Source organism: Micromys minutus (assembly GCF_963924665.1).
Source record: "Micromys minutus genome assembly, chromosome: 13".
Classification (NCBI taxonomy): domain Eukaryota; kingdom Metazoa; phylum Chordata; class Mammalia; order Rodentia; family Muridae; genus Micromys; species Micromys minutus.
Genome location: NC_137982.1, coordinates 373,286 through 400,026, shown reverse-complemented (window position 1 = coordinate 400,026; position 26,741 = coordinate 373,286). Strand labels below are relative to the sequence as shown.

The 26,741-nt window shown below is 36.2% G+C and overlaps 1 protein-coding gene and 1 pseudogene across 2 annotated transcripts in view; both read left to right on the top strand.

Moving 5' to 3' along the window:
• Positions 1–26,741, top strand: part of HNMT (histamine N-methyltransferase) — a gene marked incomplete at both ends in the record, with an annotated part of 40,870 nt that overhangs the window by 2,763 nt on the left and 11,366 nt on the right. Inside the window, 3 exons of the mRNA XM_080928144.1 lie at positions 320–372; positions 24,744–24,851; positions 25,976–26,109. Coding sequence (XP_080784270.1) covers positions 320–372; positions 24,744–24,851; positions 25,976–26,109 — 295 coding nt within the window. The remainder of the gene's footprint in view (positions 1–319; positions 373–24,743; positions 24,852–25,975; positions 26,110–26,741) is intronic.
• On the top strand, positions 7,817–21,886 carry LOC308429328 (phosphoserine aminotransferase-like; annotated as a pseudogene). Its single transcript has 3 exons — positions 7,817–7,879; positions 11,343–11,597; positions 21,287–21,886. The product of its transcript is annotated as a phosphoserine aminotransferase-like (transcript).

The following is a 26,741-nucleotide window of genomic DNA, read 5'->3' as shown; positions in this document are numbered from 1 at the left end:
AAATAAGGGAACAGACCTTGGTGGCTAGCTTTAGAGATGTAAAATGATGCTTTCTAATGAGACAGAGGGAATGGGGAGAAGGACAGGGCCCGCCAGAGACATGTTTCCACTTTCAAGTTGGCCCTTCCCCTGTGTTTTTAGGCACTCTAGGAAGAGTAACAGAAATAAAGAGCCAAAGATATTACATTGCTTTCTTGTTGGCCTTTTATCCATTCATTGATTACCTTTTGCTTATCAATAGACTTAACAGGAAGAATTGTCAAACACCTTTCATACTTTCCTTAAATTGTATAATTTTGTGTGTTTGCTTGCTTTTCAGGATTGGAAAGACAAAAGCAGAAATTAAGATTCTGAGTGTAGGCGGAGGTGCAGGTATGAATAATACATATAAAATTTATATTCTGCTATAGACATCATAATATTTGATAGCCATATTGTTTATGCTCTAGAAAGCCATTTCGCTTTTGTAAAATATCAAGTTACAAATACTAGCAACATTATTCAACTCAAGTTCATTGCTCTCAATAAATTTATAGGCTTTGGGACATGAGACTTCATTATAATTTGTGGGATAGGTAAGAAATGAGTTTTATTTTAATTCTTTTTTTTTTATAAGTAAAAAACCAGGGAAACTTTAGATTATTACTTTAGCAGTCCATGTGAGGAAAGGAAGCTTTCACTAGAATGTAAATTGATACACAGCTCCCCTCATTAAAAAATCTCAATATGGGCAAAAATCAGTGTCACAGTTAATTTATATCATTGCAGCCCTGTCTCTGGAATGAGTTGACTGCATTGCTTCCTTCTCCTGAATAAATTCTAAGATTAGTTTTAATCAGCCAATTTTTTGTGTTTATTAATTGTGTTTTATTAATATCACTTTGCCTTATTATTTTTAAGAGCTTTTAATTCCAGAAGAATAATATTAACTCTGGACAACCAGGTTGATATATGTATGTTTTGTAATTACCCCTAATGAACTGTGTAACTTTGACTGATGCATAAACTGAGATTTTTCTCATCAGTAAAATGGAAACACTAAGTCTTATCTACACGAATAAAAAGGCATTTATAAAGCACTGAATAAATGCTGTTCCTCCTGAAACACTAAAGAACATGTTTCTTTTCAAGGGTTAGTTTTTGTTTCATATGAAGGCATTAGTCATCTTTGACTCAATATATTATTATACAACATGCTGACCTAGTTATGATTATAGTTTACTAAGTGGAAACTATACTGCTACTTGTTACTTAGTATTCTGAGCTTGTTAATTATAATTTGTTCAGTGCCGTATAAATGGAGTGTATTGTAGCCCATATTTATGCAAAGGAAATCAAGAGCCTGTTGGTAAAAATGAATAGCCAGTTTATGGTGGAATATATATTCCTTTTTCATATAAAATTCAATGTGTTACAACGTAATAAGGCTAATCTTAAAAATCTATTTACTCTGTAATCTTTAATCACAGAGAGTGAGAACAACAAAGACAAATCAAGGTCACTGTTGATTGTGCTGAATTACCCCAAAGAATATCCTCCTAATCCACTTAATAGAGTCATTTTCAGTATGTTGCACATGAATTATAGATGGCTTCCTAGCATCAGGACTATGACTTCATAGTGTCACATGTTCTTCGGGTGTATAAAAAAACATACAAGCAACAGTAATAAAAAAGAATTCTTATTATGGCTTAGTTACTTGTCTTTTAGTATTAAAGTAATTGAATTTCTAATCCAAATGTATGTACACACACACACACACACACACACACACACACACACACACACACACACACACACATTCTTTGTATATTTCTGACTGTCCTGAAACTTGCTTTGTAGACCAGTCTGGCCTTGAGCTCAGAAATCTTCCTATCTCTGTCTCCTGAGTGCTGGTGGTAAAGGCTGAAATGGCCCTAGCAAGGTATCCACATTCTCATGGGCTATCTTATAAACAGTATTTGGCCTGAACACAATTCTTTACATGAAGATGCACCTAGGTGCTAATAGGATTCATCAAAATAAAAGGGAGAATACATAAAGTCCTTCTGCTGGAGGCTGAACCAGGCTCTGCTGATACCAGGCTCTGTCTAGGAATGACTATAGAATCTCCTTAGGTCATTTTTCCTAAGAAACTGGTCAGAAACATAAGAAGAACTTGAAGAAAAGTTAAAATTATATACGTAGCTTTCATTAAGCAAATGAAATAATTAAGTAGTACATTTAACAACTGTGGACTTCCCAGCAACCACATGGTAGCTCAAAACCGTCTGTAGTGGGATCAGATGCCCTCTTCTGGTGTGTCTGAGGACATCTACAGTCTACTTACATGAAGTAAATAAATGAATCTTTACAAAAACAAACAACAACAACAACAACAACAACAAAAACCTGTGTGGAGCAGGTGTCCTTGTTATGAATGAATGGCATCTCACGTCCTTCGGTAATGCTTATCTGACAAAGTGGAGGCCAGCACCAGCCATTGACGAGTCATACAGCCTTTGAGAAGCAGTGCCTCTTATATTTTACCATCTTAGATTAAGAGGTTTATATCATCCCTGAGCACTGTCCTTCCAAATCAGTCTCTGAGCTCTAATCTCTTCCAAGGCTGTTAGTCTTTTTCTGTACTCTGTCCTCAGTTCCCACCATAGATCTCACCACACTCACTCACTGGACCGTGGGTTCACTGTCTAGACATTCTTACTCTTTGATGCACAGACAACTTCAGCTTATATCTCTGGTAAACATGCTCTTTCCATTCATAGCAGTGAACCATTCCTCTCAGCACAATTAAGAAACACATACACAAAGAAAACAAACTAAAAATTTCCATACGTGAATTGCTACTTTTCATGAGTGTTCTCAGAACCCATCAACTGCCCTCCAGGGTCATTCTCCTCTCCCCCATCCTCTTACCAAATTCATTCTAGCTGGCCTTGTTTATTACCCATTACCCCCTGTATAAACTGCTCTTTGCCAATAAGCAGCTTTGTACATAAACCACAGATAGGATTAGAATATGTGTATAATCTATATATTCATATATAGACTGTAAATATTCATATATATTCCAAGCAGAAAACTAGACAAGGGTCCATCTAGGTGGCTCTGGGTAGCACTTAATCCGGCTAATGGAGGCTTTCCAGGTGTGGCCAGTGGAATAGTGTTCACTTGTGCTCGGTAAGAAGCTCAATATCTTCGTTAGGAGAAGGGATGGACATCAGATTCATCTTCCTGTGGGAAGAAAGTTTAGCAATACTGCTGTATACTGCTTAGTGCTTAATTCTTTGGCTATTTATTTTCAGAAATATGAGAAGAAAGTTTCATGTGTAGAGTTCATTTTAGAAACTAGTGTTTATATCAAATATATGTATATAATGAGATTTTAAAACAAATCTCATGACACTTTTATTCATAATCTAAGTAATTATTAGAACTCAATACAGTTCAAAAGAAAGGAAGTCAATGGAAAACTCCATTGGGTAGGTTTTAAGTAATTTTTCATATGTGTAGCACCAATCTACAAATCGTGTTATAGTGATGGGGAAATATATGCAACAAATATTATGTGATTATAAACAAGCAAATTAGAAAGAAGACAAATTGTGGACAAGGCCTTAGAGTCCAGTGTTTACAGAACCCAGCTGAGCTTTATGTATTTATTCTTTAATAAGAAGTAGTGAGCAGTCAATAATGTTTTTGTTGGTCTTTGTTTTGTTTCTGTTTTTCAGGGTTTTATAGTCATGGAATACTGACTTAGGAATTGCTATTTATTTATTTATTTATTTATTTATTTATTTAGTAATAGTAACATTGTGTTTATTCTAAATCTGATAAAATTTGGTTTTTGGTCCATTTTTCAATATTAATGCATCCTTAAATTAAAATTAAGCTTGGTAGGTGTTTACTACCAACTATCAGTTAATTTTTATAAGTGTCATTTCATGCTAGATGGTTTATGCAAACAATAAATCCTAGTGTTTTTGGTAAGCAGAAATGCTAATAATTCACAGTGCTACTAATTTGCCACTTATGCTGCATAAAAAAGTTATTGGCAATGCGCTCTCCTGTCTGTGAGCTTTGCATCTGTGACATTTATGTTTTTCAGTTATTATACTCAGGTATCAGAAAGTATTACAAAAATTAAACGGAACAAATCCAACAATCTAATTCTATCCAGCTTTTTATTTGCATTCCCATGATTTTATGTTTAGTGGTAGGAACCCACTCATAATTTTTTTGGTAATTATTTTACTGCTATCAGTCAAGGGCACTTGGATTAGGCAATTTTTGTTATACAACACCACATTTGTTGTTTATACAAAACCAGCAATTCTACAGAAGATAAGAAATAGAACAAAAATGTAATTCATCCTTACTTTACAAATAACTTGAACATTATTAGGTAGAATAAAACCTGGGATCCAACTAAGTGTACAAAATGGATGTAAAAATTATTAACCTCATGAAATAAAATAAATGATTTAGTAATGAGCAAATATTTGAAAACATTTGTAGTTAGAGAAATGTCCCAGTGGTTAAGAGAATCCACTACTTGCTCTTCCAGAGGACTGGGGTTCAATTTGTACCACCCAGTGGCAGATCACAGCTGTTTGTAACTCCAGTTCTGGGGCTCTGACACATACAAACATACATTCAGGCAAAACACCAACCAGTGCACATACAATAAAATAAGTTTAAAGAAAGTTGAATAAGAAAAATATGATCTTAGTAGCTTTTCTATTTCATCTCCTTTCTCAAATAAATGTTAGGAGAACATAGGAGCTTATTAGTTGTTAAGTAAGCAAATGGGCTGGCATATCTGTTAAACTAGAATAACAGCAAAACGAATATAATTAGGCTGGTTACTATATGGGCTGAGTGTTGGTTGAACTTAGAAAATGGTGTAATGATAGTACAATGTCTCTCCAGCAATACTAGTGTGTGATCTGTTCTAAGGAGTGCAGAAAAGGCAGACTGTCCCTGACTGTTCCTGAACAGAAACACCACTTAGATTGTACAGGGTCCTGGTGCTAAGTTAAACTTTGGGCAATTGTTTTACAGAGACAGAAGCTCCAAAGTTTAGCTGTTTGAATAAATGGGTAGAATTACAAGTTAATAATACTGACAGATCAGGGCTGCTTTTCTTGAATGACTGTTAACTAGTGCCATCCTGCCTCCCTGCTGTAATTCTTCTTTTTCTTTTCTTTTTTTTTGTTTTATTTTATTTTTTTAAACGACTTTATTTCACAAAACAAAGATAAATGTACAGATTTTAAACATTTTTTTGCTTAAAATTATACATTTTTGTCAGTACTGTTTTTTCAGATATTAAAATAATATTTACATAAAACTATGTGAATATATTTTTTAGTCAGTACTTGATTTTTTCAAGGGCTTGACAGTATGCATTGAAATCCTAATATTTACCATGAGCGTAAAGTACATGCAAAACAAAACGCAACATGGAAATAGTCAAAGTCTTCTTGTTTTGTAAATATATATATATATATATATTTGTTTTCTTTATTTCTTGGACTTCATACAGTCTGTGAGTTGTTTCTGGGGGAGTGCAAGCCTCTGGGGTTAGCATCCCAATATCAGTGACTGCATATTATGTCTGTTCTTTTGTGACTGGGTTATCTCACTCAGGATGATATTCTCTAGATACAGCCATTTTCTTAAGAATTTGGTTAAGTCATTGTTTCTGGTGGCTGAGTAGTATTCCATTGTGTAAATGTACCACAATTTTTGTATCCATTCATCTTCAGAAGGACATCTGGGTTCTTTCCAGCTTCTGGCTATTATAAATAGAACTGCAATGAACATTGTGGTGCATATATCTTTGTTGTGTATTAAAGTGTCTCTGGGGTATATGCCCAGAAGTGGAATAGCTGGGTCTTCAGGTAGTACTATATCCAATTTTCTGAGGTATCGCCAGACTGATTTCAGAAGCACAGGACTTAACTAGGGGCTGTCAGCCTAGGTTGTGGCCTCTTGAACTGACTGGCAGAGGCATGCTCCTTTAGCTAAATTTTACTTTTACATAACAATTTTAAAAACAAGTTTATTGATAAATTGTTTGTAACATTGGTTTATTACTTTCATCTCTTACCTCACCGGAAGACTGCAGATAGCAAAGATTAATGTTTTACTATTTATGTCAATAAATTGAAAATGATGATAAACAGAATTTAAGGATGAGAAACAAGAAAAAATAAATTGATTGTATTTATTGTTACTTTCAAATATTTCTTGTTGAGTAAAAATCTGAAAAATATTTGTTCCTAGAAACCAAAAGCCCAAGAAAGTGATTTCACTGTAAGAATTTACTAATAACTAAACCTGCTTGAAAGTGGAAGTAAGTATCCAGGGAGGTAAATTATCTGTTGCTTCAATGCTAGCATGAAGAGAGGGGGAAAACCCAACCTGTTCACATGTATTAGAAAAGGGCTTGGGCACTAATATCTTGAAAGTTTGGGCTATTAGAGTTGCTTATAGTCTAAAGTTTTATGGGTTTTTGAGTATTGTTTTAGGAAAGAGGTAAGCCTATCTTCATTTACATGGATGTCAATATATTTGCTTCTGTTGAAGACATTAATTTTTTAACTTAAGTTTTTAAAAATGTAATACATGTAAATTATATATTTTTCTCCTCCTATGGGCTTCTAGACATTCATTCTACCTTTGGGCAAGGTTTTAATTGTATATAACTTAAGACAGTTCTATTTTGAATTGTTAATATATAACAAACTAGCAGTTTTCTGAAAGAGATATAGACATTGGTGATTAGTCTATGAAATTTAGGACTATCTGCAAGCATTTTACACATTGGGAGAATGGAACACAAGTGCACACGACATTGGAGCCAATGTTTTAAAAGCCAAGCAAGCAGGTTTCCTTAAGCTAATCTAATAAGGCTTCAAACTGAAAAATGAATAATGGACAAAGTGAAGAAATCATTTGTAAATTAAACAACTATATTTGTGATGGGCTAATTTCTTCCTGGTTAGAAGCCACTGCTGCTTTTCCAGAGGTCCTGAGCTGGATGTCCACCTCCTACATGGAAGCTCACTGGTAACTCCAGTATCAGGGGATCCAATGTCCTCTTCTGGCCTCTGAGGATGTGGCACATACATATTGAATGGATACATACATACATATACATACAGATGAAACACATGAAATAATAAAGTATAGCCATAGCTATAGAATTAGTAAGAATAAACCAATGGTCTGATACACACACATATACATGTATACATATAATATATACATAATATCCACACACATATATGTATACATATAATGTATACAAATATAAATTAATATACATATATGCTACCTACCTACACACACACACACACACACACACACACACACACACACACACACATGAATCATGATGTCGTATTGAAATTTTTCTAAAATAAATATTAGTAATTTTCAGGTCCTTGCATCTGTTGAGATATAGTTTATTAATTGGAGAATGGGGTTCTAAATGACCTTTTCTAATAGGACAATACTATTGGGTATACTAATAGAACAAATATTAGGGTGGGAAGATTGCTCAGTGGCTTAAGAGCATTTCCTGTTCTTGCGGAGGTATGGCGTTTGGTTTCATGTACCCATATCAGAGGGCTTACCTGACCCTAACTCCAGCTCAGATCCATCCAGTGTGTTCTCCTGGCCTGTGCTGGCACATGCACACACAGGGTTCATGTTGGTAACCTGAGTTATATGGTTGATCAAATAAAGAGAGACACTTGAGGATGTTATATGGCTCTGCAGCAGCAGGGTGGATCAGCTACAGAGGATGAACCCTAAGGAGCTTTGTGGAAGTGTAGTTATTGATTGTTACAGGAAAGCTAACTTTAGAGTAAGTCAGTTCTTCTACCAGAACTTCTGATCTGATCTATGTGCTGCTGCACAGCATTTGCAGTGTTCAGTAAGACACAAATTCCAAGTTTTGTGACTGAAGTCATATGCAAAGTAGTAACAGGTCTAGTCTCATGATGATGATGTCTGAGAAACCCAAGGATCAATAGTCTACAGGCTCGAGATGCAAGGGAGTTTGTGATTCCACATTTTAGTACAAAGGCTGGCTATTTGGAGTCCCAAGGAAAACCTTGGACTTTGGACGCATTTAGATTTGTATAACTGCCTAAATTCTATATATCATCACAGAATATTAAACTAAGTTTTAGAGCCTGAATAAAACAGTTTATAGTCTTCTATTTCAGTTTTCCATATGGTTTACATAATTTGTTTATTTACTCTATCTAGAAACACTTTTGAAGATACATTTACAGTACTGTTTAACTAAACTTCTGGGCATATAATGACCTAAAACAGTTGATATATAAATTAACACTTAAGAGTTAATATATAAAATTAATAAACGAAGTTAATCTTTTAAAATAATAAACTTAAGTAAAGAATGATTTAATCTTCTGTAGAAATATTTTAATTTATAGGTAAGGAAATAAAACTGTAATGCAAGCAGCCTAGGGTTACCACTGATCATAATAAAATGTTATTAAATCTTTGTAAGCACAGTAATTTGAAAAGATGTTCTTTGTAATACGTTGTTTTATGCTGATGCATATTCGGTTTTTACTAACGGCTCAAATTCCACAAAATGCTTAAGAGAGAAAATCAGTTTAAAATCACCATAAGATGCCCAGACTCTAAAATTATTCATTTGTTCTGCTAGTCACCAAAAAGAAAGGAAAGACTAGAAAAGTTTGATATATTCAAATACAGCTGTTTAGTGGTTCTCCATTTTTTCATGGGAAAAAGTATAAACTTTTTAATAAAGATATTTATTGCCATTTTTTTGCTCAGGCCTTATTAAAATGTGAACATCTTCAGGTGTTAATATGTTTTAACTCCCAGAATGTCAATAGTAAGTTGCCTAAATAAACCATTTCTAAGTAAGACAAACAGCAAACAAAGCCTGCATTGCTTTTCTCTGTAAAGCAGGTTCATAGCTCCAGGTGTCTTTTATTTACTCCCGAATGTGCTGTAAATTTCTGAAATGGTGAATAATTCAAGTCTCTCTCTTTTTTTTCATTTATAAGCCATCTAGCCCAAGAATATAAGTTTTGAAAACAGGCCCTTATGATCAACTGATGTTCCTCTCTTCTACTTAGATTCTGTCCATTCATTTTTCTTTTTTTTTTTTTTTTAATTTGGTTATTTTGCTAGGCCTTACAGCCAATTTAACCCTATGTTCATCTAAGATTTCTTTAATGTACAAATACACTAATGTACCTGTATAGTCAGAAGTAGATTGAGTATTATTCATTATTTTTATTATCTCTTTAGGAAACACACTTCCATTGCTTCCAAACATTTTCTCCTGTATTCAGGTTTGTGGGTGAAGGGTCCCGCATGCCCAGAGCTCAGCTTCCTGAGACATTCCTCGATGGTTTTCCATATTGCAATTACTATTAAAGAATTTCATGCTCTTTTAGTGTCTCAGGAAGAAGGACTGTTTTGTACATGCCTGGGGCTGAGCTAGACATTATTTGGATCTATCCTAGCAGAAAATGTCATCAAATTGCAGAAGACAACATGGTCGCATATCAGTTACTTCTTTCTGCTGGATTCGATTATGTATATGCATGTGTATATATATATATATATATAATAAAACTGTTTTCTTTTTTAAAGTTAACTTTCCTTTTCTAGTCCCTTGAGGAAAGTTAGGATTTCTCTCTCTCTCTTTTTAATTAGACATCAGTTCTTCTTGTCAGCCCCTTACTCTTCTTTTACTTCTCTTTTCTTTTTTAAAACATCATTTGCTTATCCCAGTGCTTAGTAAATGCTAACTGGTCAGAGAAGGGACAAAGTGGTGGAGGACTCAGTAGAGCGAGGCTGCTCTTGAACTCTGCCTTGCCAGGAGAGGGTGTGGCCCAGAGAGATCTTGGGAAAGAATAACAGTAGGTAAAGAGGTCGTTGCATAGAAAGTAAGAAACACACAATGGAACCACCAGCAGGTAAAATACAGGTATCAGTCAGGGCAAAGCCTCTAAACAAGAAAATATCCTACAAGTTAAATAGAAGTGAGATTATGTGCAGACAGTCATTAGTTATTGTATTAATTGACTACCCATCCCAGCCACAGATGTGGGCAAGTGATAATAAGGATAAAATAATTTATCAGGTATCGTTTTCTCAAACACCATTGTTTAGTGAAAGAGATAAGCTTGGAGACATCAGAGGAGACAAATCTCTGCTTTGATTGTATAAGTCAAATGAATTTCAGTTCCAAGCTTGTCTTAAACATGTATAAGATGCATATGACTTTTATGCAAGCTAGCTTTTTTCCTTTCCCTTTTATTGAAATGGCCGAGAAGCATTGAATGTGTCCCCTTTCATCACATTCCCCTTCCCCTCCCCCTATCCTTGCTTCTTTGAAGGAGCTCCCTCTCTTAACCACCCTCTCCCACCTTAGGGCCTGGACATTCCCCTACACTGGGAAAACAAGCATCACTGGACTAAAGGCCTCACTTTCCATTGATGCGAGACAATGCCATCCTCTGCTGCATATGCACCTTGAACCGTGGGTCTCTCCATGTGTGCTCATTGATTGGTGTTTTAGACCCTGGGAGCTGTGGGGGGTTTTGTTGGTTAATGTTGTTGTTCTTCTCATGGGGTTACAAACCCTTTCAGCTCCTTCAGTCTTTTCTCTGGCTTTTTCATTGGGGTCCCTGTGCTCAGTCCAATGGTTAGCTGCAAGCAACCTCACCTGTATCTGTATGGCTCTGGAAGAGTCTCTGTGGAGGCATCCATATAAAGTTATTACCAGTAAGCTAAGCACTTCTTGGCATAGGCAATAGCGTGTGGGTTTAGTGGCTTTATATGTGATGGATCCCCAGGTGAGACAGTCTATGAATGATCTTTTCTTTAATTCTTGCTCCTCTATTTGTCCTTGTATTTCTGGGAGTGTTTTGTTCTCCTTTCAAAGAAGGACTGATGCATCCACATTCTGGCTTTCCTTCTTTTTCAGCTCTATAAGGTCTGTGAATTGTTTTTTGAGTATTCTGAGCCTTTTGGGCTAGTATCTGCTTATCAGTGAGTGCATACCATGTGTTGTTTTGTGATTGGGTTACTTCATTCAGGATGATAATAGATTTTAGTTCCATTCATTTACCTAGGAATTTCATGAGGTCATTGTTTTTAGTAGCTGAGTAGTTTCTTCATTGTGTAAATATACAGCATTGTCTGTATCCACTCCTCTGTTGAAGGACATCTGGGTTCTTTCCAGCTTCTGGTTATTATAAATAAAGCTGCTGTGACCATGGTGAAGCATGTGTCCTTGATATGTGTTGAAGCATCTGATTTTCCTGAAAGCTGGAAGGTGTGCTATCTATGTGGTGACTGGAGCTTGGTTATCTAAGGCTCTGAAAAAAGCCATGAAGTTTGGGATTGTAAACATTGTCCATACTAAACTTGGAAGTTACAGAAAAAATTCCAGTCTCAAGCACCTGGAAACTCAACCTGAATCCCTCCTGGGTGGACTTCTGTGCAAATAAGACTGTGCATAGGGTAGAGTTTGACTTTATACCTGATATCAAGGGAGCAGTATGGTTTATGACATATCATCAAACTTCTTTTTCCTTTTTCCTTTTTAAAAATTGAATATTTACTTACATTTCAAATGTTATCTCCTTTCTTGGTTTCTCCTCCTGAATTCCCCTATTCCTTCCTCCCTCCCCCTGACTCTATGAGAGTGTTCCCCCCACTCATTTACCCACCCACCCATCCACTATCTCCTGACTCCCTGTCCTGGCATTCCCCTACACTAGGGCATCAAGCCTTCACGGATGCCTAATAAGGCCATCCTGTGCTATATATGTGACTAGAACAATGGGTCCCTCCATGCATATTCTTTGGTTAGTGGTTTAGTGTCTGGGAGCTCTGGGTGGTCTGGTTGGTTGGGCATATACACATAAGATGCTCCAGCACATAACAAGGACACATGCTTCACTGTGTTCATAGCAGCCTTATTTATAAAAGCCAGAAATTGGAAAAAGTTCAGATGTCCTTCAACAGAGGAATGGATAGAGAAAATGTGGTCTATTTATACAATGAAGTAACATTCAGGTATTAAAAACAATGTCTTTGTGAAATTCTTAGGTAAATGGATAGAACTAGACAATATGAGTGAGGTAACCCAGTCACAAAAGAACACACATGGTATGCACTCACTGATAAATGTATATTAACCCCACTACTAAGAACACCCAAGATACAATCCACAGGCCACATGCAGCTCAAAAAGAAGGAAGGCCAAAGTGTAGATGGGGGAACAAGATCCAATGCCCTCTTCTGGTACACAGGAAGACAGAAAAACCATATATATTAAATAAATAAATAATAAAATTATTTGGGGCCAGAGAGCTTAGTGGTTATAAGCACTGACTGGACTCTCGGCCCACCCAAAGATTGCTGAGCACCCAGAGGATCCTCAGGAATGCACTACCTTCTGAATCCACTGGTGAGTCCCTACTTTGTCTCCATGGACTATCTGGGGAAAGACCACCGGGAACTCTCTGGGTGCAGGTATCACTGTGCTGCCTGGGAATGGACTGTTCCAGCCTCCACCTGTGCCCAGAGCCAGAGCCAGCTCACCAGCACCAAAACTCACAGCCTACCCACAGAAAGCTGAACACCCAGAAGCAATCTCCATCCAGAGCTCAAGGGCTCATAGGCCCACAGGTGATACAAGCTACAGTCAGAGACAACAAGATCTGATAACATCACAGATAATGAGAGACAAGCTCAAGAATCTAAGTAACAGAAACCAAGACAACCTGGCAACATCAGAACCTAGTTCTCCCACCACAGCAAATAGTGGCTATCCCAACACACCAGAAAAATAAGATTTGGACTAAAATCATACCTCATGTTGATGATGGAGGCCCTTAAGAAGCACATGAATAACAAGAAATACAGGAGAAACAGGAGAGCACAGGTAAACAAGTATAAGCCCTTAAAGAGCAAGCAAAAGTATCTTAAAGAGCTACAGGAAAACACAAGTAAAGGAGTTAAACAAAGCCATCCAGGCTCTAAACACAGAAATAGAAACAATAAAGTAATCACAACAAAAGACAACCCTGGAGATAGAAAACCTAGGAAAGAGATCAGGAGTCACAGACACAGCATCAGCAACAGAATCCAAGACACAGCATCAGCAACAGAATCCAAGAGATGGAAGAGAGAATCTCAGGGGCACAAGACACCATAGAAAACATTGGTACAAGGAGAATCACAGTTGAACAGGAGGATGAGGTAGAAGGGGAAGGAGCTGGAAGCCAACATGGGAGCAGATGTAAGTAGTCTCTGCAAATAACTACAGTTCTGCTTGATATTTCAAGAATTATGAATACTGGTTCAGATACGGAAACACTGTCTATTTGTGTACGGCTTTGTGAACAAGGGCATGGAGGTACCCCAGGCTGCTGAAAACACAAGCTGACTTTCAGAGTTTTCCTGATGAGATATGCCAAGCTTGGCAGAAAATTTGAAGACCCGAAATGACAATGATGCATGCTTTGTAGAAAATGTTTTCTTTTTAAAAGAATTATAAAACCACTGCTGAGTGAGTCAGTGAGAAATGCTTGAGAAAGAACAAGCACGTGTGTTTACATCACGTGTGTTTACAACATGTCTTCTTAATGACCCCAACTTCATGGTGCTGTTGCGCTCTTATTCACATATTTCTTATTTATGGCTGTGGTAGCCAGGGTTTTCTAGACAGTATCTATCAGACATCAGCATCTATCAGACATGCACAGCCGCTGTGCCTGGTGACACAGGGTCACAGCACAGGATGGGCATCAGTTAAGACTTGTTGACATTCCCATTATAAACCTGAATTTTGAACTGTTTAAGCATAAAACCTGGGGCTTTATGTTCCATTGAGCTGCAGAGCAATGGGATTTGAGCTACCTGCCATTTGTGAAGTTTGTTTTCTGTGTTTCACAGCTTGTTTTTAAAAATAGGATTAACAAACATGACCTCTGATCATCTCCTTAACAGAATATTTAGTTCTTTATTCAGTTTTTGACAGTTAAAGGTTTAAAGAAGATAATTTTTTCTTTTTATTATCATTTTTTGTTGGATGTTCTCTGTGTTTGCATTTTAACTGTTGTCACTTTTCCTCCCATCACCCCTGGCTTCCATGGGGTGCTCCCACTCCCTGCCACCCACTCCCACCTCATTAGCCTGGCATTCTACACTGGACCAGAGACGTCTTCTCTCACTGATGCCAGACAGTGCCATCCTCTGCTGCATGTGCAGCTCTATCCATAGATCTCTCCTTTCGTACTCATTAGTTGAGGTCTCTGGGGCTTTGGTTGGTTGATATTGTTCTTCCTATGGGTTGCAGACTCTTTCAGCTCCTTCAGTCCTTTCTGTGGCTTGTTCAATGGGTCCCTGTGCTCGGTCTGATGGTTAGCAGCAAGCATCCTCATCGGTATCTGTATGACTCTAGCAGAGCATTTGCAGGGGCATCCATATCAGGCTCCTGTCAGTAAGCAGAAGAAGATAATTTTTATATTGCCTAAAACTTAGAAATTTTAGAAACTTGGATTTTGAAAAGGAATGCCAAGGCTTGACCTAGAATCATTTGTAGTTTGAACCACTTAAAATATAATAAGAACAGCTAACAATACTTCTCTTTGTGAATGCTATACCCAAATAAAGGTGAGCAAAAAATTCATAAAGTGAAAACAGTAAGCATGAAAAATTCCTTCTTAATTTTATTGCATAAAAACAAGCTTACTAGTGAATCTTGAGTGGCTATAACTCACTGCATAGGTGTTATATTTCAACAGATTAATTCATATTTTCTGAAGAAGTAGGATTTCAGTTGCTCAACAAAAACTAATGAAATATATACCAGTGAATTTAAGTATTATTTGCAGAAATTTTTCTGTGATTATTTTGACCATTAAAACTCTATCTCATCAAAATAATGGGCAAAGATAAATTAAAAAATGTTATGATGGTATTGGTTCTGTTCCTATTACAAAATCTCAGTGTATGGCATCTTTACTAAGTAAACTAAAAGGTCTATTACAGGCATCTCTTTCAAGTTGGGAGACAATAAGAACATGTAAGAATCATTTGATTAGTGATATGCGTATATTGTGCAATATTTTTAGAATCAAAAAGTACTTTCTTAAATTTCAAAATTTGTCTGTACATCTAGAACACAAAATAGGTAATTTTATTTATGACTTTGTAGATTAAGTTGAGTGTGAAACAAGTAGAAAATATATTGAGGAAGGAATATGTTTATAGAGATCTTATTGTGTCACATTTTAAATTGTAAACATTTTTAATAAGTACATAAGTAATATTTAATGAAACAGTGATACATAAATAAAAACATTTTGTGTTACTGGTACGTCATTTGATGTACTGTATGCTGCTGTGAGTTCAGTTCTGTTTTTGAAGGTAGTCTAAATATTAAGAGATTTATTGTGCATTAAAATGTTAATTTGGCTATATAACATGAATTACATAATTACATCCTAACCTTTGAGTAGGGGTGAAATTCTTTTTTTCTGATATTGAAAGAAGATAATTATATTAGCATAGATTTGGAATCAAAACTAAACTGACAATTCAAATAAATGGAATATTAAATTTTTTCTGTAAAAAAAACAAACATTGACACAACAGTCAGATAAAATGCAAAAATCAAAAATATCCTAACCTGAAACATCCAGGAAAACCAGGACACAATGAGAAGACCAAAATAGGTGTAGAAGAGAGTGAAGACTCCCAATTAAAAGTATCTTCAAAAAATTATAGTAGAAAACTTCTCTAATCTAAAATAAAATAAAAGGTAGCCATGAATAAAGAGGAAGACTACAGAACTTCAAATAGATTGGACCAGAAAATAAATTTCTTCTAACACATAATAGTCAAAACACCAAATGTTCAAAACAAAGAAATAATACTAAAAGCAGTAAGGAAAAAAGGACAAGTAACTTATAAAGACAGACCTATTAGATTCACACCAGACTTCTCAACAGAGACTAGGAAAGCTAAAAGATCCTGGACAGACAACATGCAGACACTAAGAGAACACAATTGCTAGCCCAGGTTACAAAATCCAATAAAACTCATAATTACTATAGATGGAGAAACCAAGATATTCCAGGACAAGAACAATTTAACACAACATCTGTCTACAAATCCAGCACTAAGAAGAATAAGAGATGAAAAATTTCAACACAAGAAAGAATGCTAAGTCCAAGGAAAAGCAAAAAAATATTCTTGCAGCAAACCCAAAAGGATAAAGGTACACAAACATAATTTATACTTCTAACAAAAATATCAGGAAACAACAATTATTATTTCTTAATATCTCTTAACATCAATGTACATCAATCAATATAAAGACATAGACTACCAGATTGGATACATACACAGGACCCAGCATTTTCCAGCATACAGGATACTCATCTCAGAGAGAAAGACAGACACTACATTAGAGTAAAAGGATAGGAAATAAAAATTCAAGCATGTGGTCCCAAGAAACAAACTAGAGTAGCAATTTTAATATAGAATAAATTATCAACACAAAGTTATCAAAAATATAAGGAAGGACACTTTTTATTCATCTAAGAAAAATTCTATTGAGATAAAATTTCAATCCTGACCATCTATGCTCCAAATACAAGGGCACCCACATTCATAAAAAAAGAAAAAAAAAAAAAAAACCTCTAATAAAGTTCAAAGCATATATTGCATAACACACAATAATTGTGGGAGACTTCAACACCCAGCTCTCAATGGACAGATCATGGAAGCAGAAACTCAACAGAGACACAGCGAAACTAACAGAAGTTATGAACCAAATGGATTTAACAGACAGCTATAGATCATTTCATCCTAAAACAAAAGAATGTACTTTCTTCTCAGGACCTAAAGATACCTTCTCCAAAATTGACCATATAGTCTGTCACAAAACAGGACTCAACACATACAAAAAGATTGAAATAACCCCATGCATCCTATCAGATTACCATGGCCTAAGACTGGTCTTCAATAACAACAAAAACAACATACAAAGCCCACATACAAATGAAAACTGAACAATGCTCTACTAAATGACAATTTGGTCAAGGAACATATAAATAAAGAAGTTAAAGACTTTTTAGAATTAAATTAAAATGAAGGTGCAACATACTCAAATTATGGGATACAGTGAAAGCAGTGATAAGAGGAAAACACATAGCTCTGAGTGCCTCCAAAAAGAAATGGGAGAGCACATACACTAGCAAGTTGACAGCATATCTGAAAACTCCAGAACAAAAAGAAGCAGATAACTCCAAGAGGTTTAGATGACAGGAAATAATCAAACTTAGAGCTGAAATCAACCAAATAGAAGCAAAAAGAACTCTACAAAGAATCAACAAAACCAGTAGATGGTTCTTTGAGAAAACCAACAAGATTGATAAACCCTTAGCCAGACTAACTTGTGGTTGCATAGAGACTATACAAATTAACAAAATCAGAAATGAAAGGGGAAACATAACAACAGAAACTGAAGAAATTCAAGAAACCAGCATAACCTACTACAAAAGCCTATACTCAACAAAACTGGCAAATCTACAGGAAATGGACAATTTGCTAGAGAGATACCAGGTACTAAAGTTGAATCAGGATTAGATAAACCATCCAAACAGTCCCATAAGTCCTAAATAATAGAATCAATCACCAAAAGCCTCTCAACCAAGAAAAGCTCAGGACCCAGTGGGTTTAAAGCAGAATTTCATCAGACCTTTGTGGAAGACCTAATACCAATACTCTGCAAAATATTCCACAAAATAGAAACAGAAGAAAAACTACCAAATTCCTTCTTCAAAGCCACAATTATGCTCATAACTAACCACACAAAGACTCTACAGAAAAGAGACCTTCCGACCAACTTCCTTAATGGATATCAATGATGCAAAAATACTCAATAAATTTCTTACAGACAGAATCCAAGAACACATCAAAATAATCATTCATAATGATAGAGTGGGCTTTCCCCCAGTGATTTAGGGATGGTTCAAGATATGGAAATTCATCAATGTAATCCACCATATAAACAAACTAAAAAAGAACCATATGATTATCTCATTAGATTCTGAGAAAGCAGTTAACAAATTCAACACCCCTTCATTAGAAAAGCCTTTGAATCATCAGCAATTCAAAATCCATACCTAAACATTCTAAAGGCAATATACAGCAAACCAGTAGCCAATGTCAAAATAAATAGAGACTTGAAACAATCATATTAAAATCAGGGACTAGACAATGCTGCCCACTCTCCTCCTACTTATTCAATATTTTCCTGGAAATTGTAGCTAGAGCAATTAGACAGCAAAAGGAAATCATAGTGGTACAAATTGAAATGAAAAAAGTAAAAATATAACTATTTGCAAATGATATGATAATTAAGTGACCCCAAAATTTCCACCAGAGAACTCCTATAGCTGAAAAACAACTTCAGCAAAGTGGCTGGATATAAAATTAACTCAAACAAATGAGTAGTCTTCCTCTACTCAAAGGATATACAGGCTGAGAAAGAAATTAGGGAATTGATACCCTTCACATTAGTCACAAATCATATAAAATACCTTGGTGTGACCCTAACCAAGTAAATGAAAGATCTGTATGACAAGAATTTCAAGTCTTTTAAGAAGGAAATTGAAGATCTCAGAAGATTAAAAGATCTTCCATGGATAGAAAGGATCAACATAAGTAAAAATGGCCATCTTGCTGAAAGCAATCTGTAGATTCAAGGCAATTCTCATAAAAATTCCAACTCAATTATACATATAGTTAGAAAGACAAAATTGCAAATTCATTTGGAATAACAAAAAACCCAGGATAGTGAAAATTATTCTCAAAAAAAAAAAAAAAAAAAAAAAAAGAAACAAAACAAAAAACAAAAACAAACAAAAAAACTTTGGGGTGAATCACCATCCCTGACCTCAAGGTGTATTACAGATCTATCCTGATTTAAAAACAAAATGAAACAAAACAAAAACAAACAAACAAACAAAAAAAAACCCAAAAAATCCTTCATGGTATTAGTACAGAGACAGGCAGGTAGATCAATGGAACAGAATTGGAGACTCAAAAATGAACTCACACACCTATGGTCACTTGATCTCTGACAAAGGACCTAAAAACATTCAATGGAAAAGGACAGCATCTTCAACAAATGGGGCTGTTTCAACTGGCAGTCAGCATGCAGAAGAATGCAAATTTATCCATTCTAATCTCCTCATACATAGCTCAAGTCCAAGTGGATTAAACACCTTCACATAAAACCAGGTACACTGAAAAGATTAGAAGAGAAAGTGGGAAAGAACTTAGAACACATAGGCACAGGGGAAATTTTCCTGAACACCAATGGCTTATGCTCTAAGATCATGAATCAACAAATGGGACCTCATGAAATTGAAAAGTTTCTGTAAGGCAATGGACTCTGTGAATAAGACAAAACAGAAACCAACAGATTGGGAAAGGATATTTACCAATCCTACGTCTGATAGAGAGCTAATAGCCAATATATACAAAGAACTCAAGACGTTAGACTCCAGAGAATCAAACAATCCTATTGAAAGTGGCATAAAGAGCTACTCAAAGAATTCTCAACTAAAGAATACTGAATGGCTAAGAAGCACCTAAAAAAATCTTCAACTCTTTAGTCATCAGGGAAATGCAAATCAAATTCCATCTTATACCAATCAGAATGGTTAAAGTAAAAAACTCAGGTGAGAGCAGATGCTGGCAAGGATGTGAAGAAGGAAGAACACTTCTCCACTGTTGGTGGGATTGCAAGCTGGTACAGTCACTCTGGAAATTATTCTGCCAGTTCATCAGAAAAATAGACAGTAAATACCTGAGGACCCAGCTATACCACTCTTGGACATATACCCAAAAGAAGCTCAAATATATATAACAAGGACACACGTTCCACTGTGTTCATAGCAGCCTTATTTATAATTGCCAGAAGCTGGAAAAAATCCAGATGTCCTTACAACAAAGGAATGGATACAGACAATTTGGTACATTTATACAATGGAGTACTACTCAGCTATTAAAAACAATGACTTTATTAAATTCCTAGGCAAATGGATGGAACTAAAGTTATTATTCTAATTGAGGTGATCCAGTCACAGAAAAGGACACATGGTATATACTCACTGATAAGAGGATACTAGCTCCAAAAAGATCAGAATACCCAAGACACAGTTCACAGACCTTAGAAGCTGAATAAAAAGGAAGACCAGAATGTGGATGCTTCAGTCTTTCTTAGAAGGGAGAACAAAACACTCACAGAAGGAAATATAAGAAAAAAATATAGGAGCAGGGAGTAAAGAAAAGATCATTCAGAGACTGCCTCACTTAGGGGATCCATCCCATATATAGCCTCCTAACCCAAGCACTATTGCTGATGCCCAAAAGTCCTTAGTAGCAGGAGCCAGATATGGATGCCTCCTCAGAAGCTCTACCAGAGTCATAAACATACAGTTGAGTTTGCTTGTAGCTAACCATTGGACTGAACACAGGGACCTCAATGAAGAATTCAGATAAAAGACTGAAGGAGCTGAAAGGGTGTGCAACCCTATAGAAAGAACAACATTATCAACCAACTAAACCCTTCAGTGTTCCCAGGGACCAAAACAGAACCAATGAGTACACATTAAGAGACCTATGGCTCCAGTTGCATATGGAGCTGAGGATAGCATTTTCTGGCATCAATGAGAGATGAAACCAGTGAAGGCACATTTTCTCATGTAGGGGAATGCCAAGGTACTGAGATGGGAGAGAGTGGTTGGGAGAGAGAGCACCTTCATGGAAGCCAGGGAGGGAGAGGTGGGATGGGTATGAGGGTAAAGGGGATAATATTTAAATTGTAAATATATAACATCCAATAAAACAAAAGAAGAGGGAGCAAAATATTCACAGGAGGAAATATGGAGACAAAGTGTGGAGTAGAGACTGAAGGAAAGGCCAGAGGCTCCCCAACCTGGAGATCTATCCCATATTCAGTCACCAAACCCAGACAATATTGTGGATGCCAAGAAGTTCATGCTGATAGGTTCCTGATATAGCTGTCTCTTGAGAGGGTCTGCTGGACCTTCATAAATACAGAGGTGGATGCTCTCAGCTAACCATTGGACTGAGAACAGGGTTCCCAATGGAGGAGTTAGAGAAAGAACTGGAGTCGCTGAAGGGGTTTGCAACCCCACAGGAAGTCCTCAAACTTCTCATCCAGGCCAGTGAACGTTTCCAAGTTGGGTGTGATTTTTGCTGGTGCTCAGAAGAATGTTGATTCTGCTAGGGCAACAGTGGTGACTGTCTGTGATAACCTCTTGGTGTTTACCCTTAGAGCATGCCCATCAGTACTTGGCTACAAATTACAGGCTGGGAACAACTCTTTGTATAACATATCTCCATGTTTCAGCATCTGTGTCATTGGCATTGTCCTGGAATGGATCGAGAACAATGGTGGGGCTGCAGCCATGGAGAAGCTCAGCTCCATCAAATCCCAGATGATTTATGAAATTACTGATAATTTTCAAGAATTTTATGTATGTCCAATGGAGCACCAGAGTAGAAGAAGGATAAATATTTTATTTTGCATTGGCAATAGCCAAGGCGATGAAGCTTTGAAAAAGCGATTTTTTTTTTTTCCAAATCGCTGAAAACAGTAGAACTCAATATGATCTCCTTTAAGGGGCACAGGTCAGTGGACGACATCTGCACCTCTCTGTGTAATGCCATCACAACGGAAGATGTTGAGAAGTTGGCTGCCTTCAAGAAGAATTTTTTGGACATGCATCAGCTGTGAACTCGAGCCACCATGATCTGCCTGTTAGCAACTTGCAGCATTTAGAGTAACTTGGGATTGACTTACAGAAACTTAACAAACTTTTCCAAGTACATTCTTATTACATATTTCTTTTTCAAAAAATAATGGCTAAATGACAGGGCTCTGCAGAGCTGAAGAGACTACCAGTTAAGGGCCACCTCATTCTTACTCAACCTGGAAGTGTGTTGAAAGATTTCCTGTTGCTTTTCTAATAAATTCAACCTGTCATCTTTGCTGCTCCTTTCTCTAGGTGGAATAAAAGACTTGCCTTGGACTTTTTCCTGCTGGTTCCAACTGGTTATTTATTATTAGATCACAAGGAGGTTGAGAGGCCCTAGATGCTGGATTGACAGCTGTGAGTTTGTTGGGTTCTGCAGCTGTTGGTTAGGTCAACAGCGACTCATGAGCCATTGGGTCTATACAGAGCGATTCCCATAAAAAGAGACATGACAGGCTGTGTTTACATGGTGGACATTCTTTAAACACAGTGCAGTTTATATCTATGCCTTTGTATTTCTAATAAGACAGTTCTGTAGAGATTTCAGAGTCTGTTTAGCCTGTGGTGGTGTGTGTGACTTGTCATCTGTTATGGACACCTGTGACCTCCACCTACTGCCTTTTAAAGCTGCTTTATGAGAAGGATCTAGAAGTCCGTTATTTATTTTTCTTGCCATAAGTAGAAAAAATTGTTGGTTCATTACTTTTCAGTTATGCCATTAAACAAAACTCAGTTACACTCACCCCCATCCCCAACCCCATCCCCACCTCCAAACTGTGATCACATGGCTGTTTTTGTAGTTTAACCAGGGCAGCACTATACATCTCAGATATTTGCTGAGCTTTTCTGGTTGTTTGTGTGTTAGTGTTTTCAGTTGACTATATGAAGAACAAAAGTCCTAAGTCATCTAAACCATTAAAAAAAAAGATTGTTTTCTTATACAATATATCCTGATTAGAATTCCTCCTCTTTATACTTCTCCACAGCTCCCCACCCTTCCATATCTACTCCCTTTCTGTCTCCCATTACAAAAGAACAGGCTTCTAAGAGACAAAATAAAACATAAGATGAAGCAAAAAGTATCATATAGAAGTTGGACGTGGCAACTCAGGAGGAAAAGAGTCACAGTAGCAGGCACAGAAGTGAGAGACCCACTTGCTCGCACAGCCAGGAGTTTCATAGAAATAGTAACCTATACCACTCATTGATCCACATAGGCTCTGCGCTTGCAGCTTCAATCTCCGTGAGCCCATATGTGCCTTGCTTGATTCAGAGAGCCTTGTTCTGTTGTTGTGCTGGCCATTTTTATGTTGGCTTGACATAAGCTACTATCTGTGGTAGAGAGATCCTTAGTTGAGAGAATCACCTCCACCAGATTGGCTTGTTAGAATGTCTGTGTGGTATTTTTCTTTTTGATGATGGATGATGGTGGATGCAGCTCACTGTGGAGAATGATGTCCATGGGCAAGTGGTCCTGGGTCCTATAAGAAAGCAGGCCACACCAAAAAAAAAAAAAAAAAAAAAAAAAGAGGGAAAAGCTAGAAATCAACAGTACTGTGGTGTCTGTCCCAGCTGCTTCTTTCAGGTTCCTGCTCTGGTTTTCTTTCCTTAGTGACTTACAGGTTGTATAACATTCCTGGCCAAGTTACTTTTGGTGTTTTATCACAGCCTTAAAAAAAACTAATTAGGACAGCCTATCCAAACTTCATTTTACTCATCAGAAAATGATAATAGTAGCAGTAGCAAATAATAATAATCAACAATAAACAACAATAATGCTTCATTCATTCATTGTGGTAGATAAATAGTGAAATGATGGAGTACAACGTAAAAAGAGTTGACAATGAATAATTATTGTTGGCTATCTTTTTCTTTGAACCCCTCTTTTTAAAAACCACCTTTTCCCTGTTGCTGATACAGCCAAATTGAATTTGAATACTTAGGTGACATATTAACCTCCATTAAAATACAAATATATGAATATATTTAACATTAATACATATAACATTTTGCTGTGAGTGGCATTGACAGAAAGTTAGACATAGTGAGCAGCAAAGCACATGGCGCAGTGTCAGGAGGCAGGGAGGCAGGAGAGTTATGAGCCGGACTTAGACGACACCAAGCTAGAAGGAGGCATTCAATGTCATGTTAGCCTCAAGGGTGTGCTCTGTGTGTGTGTGTGTGTGTGTGTGCGTGTGTGTGTGTGTGTGTGTGTGTAGGACGTAAGAGACAATTTTCAGGGTTGACAAGTCCTTAAGTTTGATCAGCAAGTGTTCTTACTGTCTCTCTCTGACCCCAACATAGTAGTTTTTGAAGGGAACTTAGTACTTTAGCATAGTTTTTTTTTAAAAAAGAAATACATGACAATTTTATATTCTGTATGTACATCCCTTACATTTTTACTTTAAATATTCTTTTAAGTTTTCTTCTGGATTAGATTAGTTATCAGTTCCAAGTTGTGCTTTCCTTGTATTTTAATATTTCTGATGTAAATATATCTCTCAGTTGACAAATATTTAAAATTATATTTGACTACAACAGAACTTAGCAATCTCCTCCTTCAGTCCCTGACAGCTTTGAGGCAATGAAGCACAGTAGCAGGTATGAATGGAGTTTGTGTAAATGAAAGAACAAATGAATGGGACTCATACCCCTCCTTATGCTGCATTATTATTTCTCCTTCAGACTGAATGCTTGAACATCATAAATATTAAGGGAATGATAAAGTTTGGTGCTAATCGTTTTTGCAAGTTTTTTCTAAGTGTAGGTCAAAAAGTAAATCAAGTTGTTCTTAATTACCACATTTGATGTAGCTTGTTCTATTTATTTACCTTCTAGGTGAAATTGACCTTCAAATTCTCTCCAAAGTCCAGGCTCAATACCCAGGAATCTGTATTCACAATGATGTTATTGAGCCAAATGCTGAACAAATTGTCAAGTACAAAGGTATGTGTTAAATTCTACTTATAGAGGTTTATCTTCTCAGTTTGTTTTCTGTTTGTGTTTGTAGGTCTGTTCTTCAAATGGTTAATAACACACTGACTACTATGTATTAGCTACATTTATTTGGAGAAAACTTAATTCTTGGAATGCAGAAACCAAAGACCTGAAACTACAATGAATTCCTTGACTTCATGGGTCAATCTGTTTAATATCAAATTTTTATTCTTAAAAATCTGCAGTTGATTTAATCTTGATACTGAAGTGTATATCCTGTATTTAACCACATTCTTAAATTTATTTCTTAGTTTTTGTCCTTTCTCCACCAAGTTGGCCTAGTACTAGGAAAAAAAAGTCTAGACAAAGCTTCTGATTTCCTTAGCTACACAATAAAGAAAAGGTGCCTTTTAAAAAATGTCCTTGTATTAAGGTTCTCTAATGGAACTGAACTGATAGAATTAGTATATATCTATTAAAACAGGATCTAGCACAGGGCTTACAGGATATGTTCTTTCTAGTCCAACATTGGCTTTCTTTGGATGCAAAGGCCCAAGAAGCCAGTAGCTATTCAGCATGTAAGACTGGAAGACTCAGCTGGTCTTCAGTCTGGGTTGGAATTCCAGAGAAGTAGGTTATAATACTTACAAGGTCATAAAGGTAATGTCTTAGCAGCAGGATAGAGGAACTTGTCAGTCAAAGTTGTACAAGCAGGCAAAAAGCAAACAGCTTCCTTTTGCACATTCATTTATGTGGGCTACCACCAGAAGATATGGTCTCAGATTCTTAGGCTTTATAAGCCTATATTTCCTTAGAAAACAAATATTTTATGTGGCAGGAAACATTCTGACCTTAAATGATTTGGATTTGGATTCCTACACCAAATGATCCAATCAAGATTCCCCCTCCCTGACACACACACACACACACACACACACACACACACACACACACACACACACGTCCAGCTTTTGGGGTTTTAGTTAACTATTGAAGTAATCAAGTTAACAACCAAGATTAGCTATCACAATCTTATGACATTCATTGCATTAAAATTTAAATGAAAAAAAATGGGTTCTGTATGTAATTAAATTAAAAATTGATTATAGGCCTTATTTTTTGGGGTATTTTAGAGCTTGTAGCGAAGACATCAAACATGCAGAACATAAAATTTTCTTGGCACCAGGAGACATCATCTGAATATCAAAAACGTATGTTGGACGAAGAAGAAGAGCCTCCAAAGTGGGACTTTATTCATATGATTCAGGTAGGAAATGTTCTTACAATATACTACCAAAAATATGTTTTTCACAAATTTGTATAATGAATACATAAAATTAAATTTTTTTTGGTTTTAGTTTTATAATTAAACACTGTCTGCCTTAGAAACGTATTGGTAAATACAAATATTTATTGACATATAAAATGACACTAATTTAGAATTATAAAGTGATAAATACATCCTAGAGAGTTTTTAATGGCTCTATTGGTATAGATGACCAGTATGTGTTTATCTACCTATCTCTATCTCTACCTTTACCCATATCTCTAATTATAAATAATCAGACATTTTCTGAAACCTTTTGATTTTTCCATTAGTAAGTGTCTTTGATAGTATACACATAATAGAAGGGATATATTTTATAATATTAGTTTGACAATATGTTACTTAAATGAGTCACATTGAATTCAAAGGAGGACAATCACAAAAGTCAAAAAAGAAAAGAAAATTGTCTAAAACTCAGCATATTTAAACAGTTCTAAACCTATATTTCCTTAGAAAACAAATATTTTATGTGCCAGAAAACATTTAGTATATTTATTAATCATATATTATTTCTCTAGTAGATGTGTTTACAGCCCAGAAGCAACTGTTTTCTAGTCTCTCCTTTCTCCTCC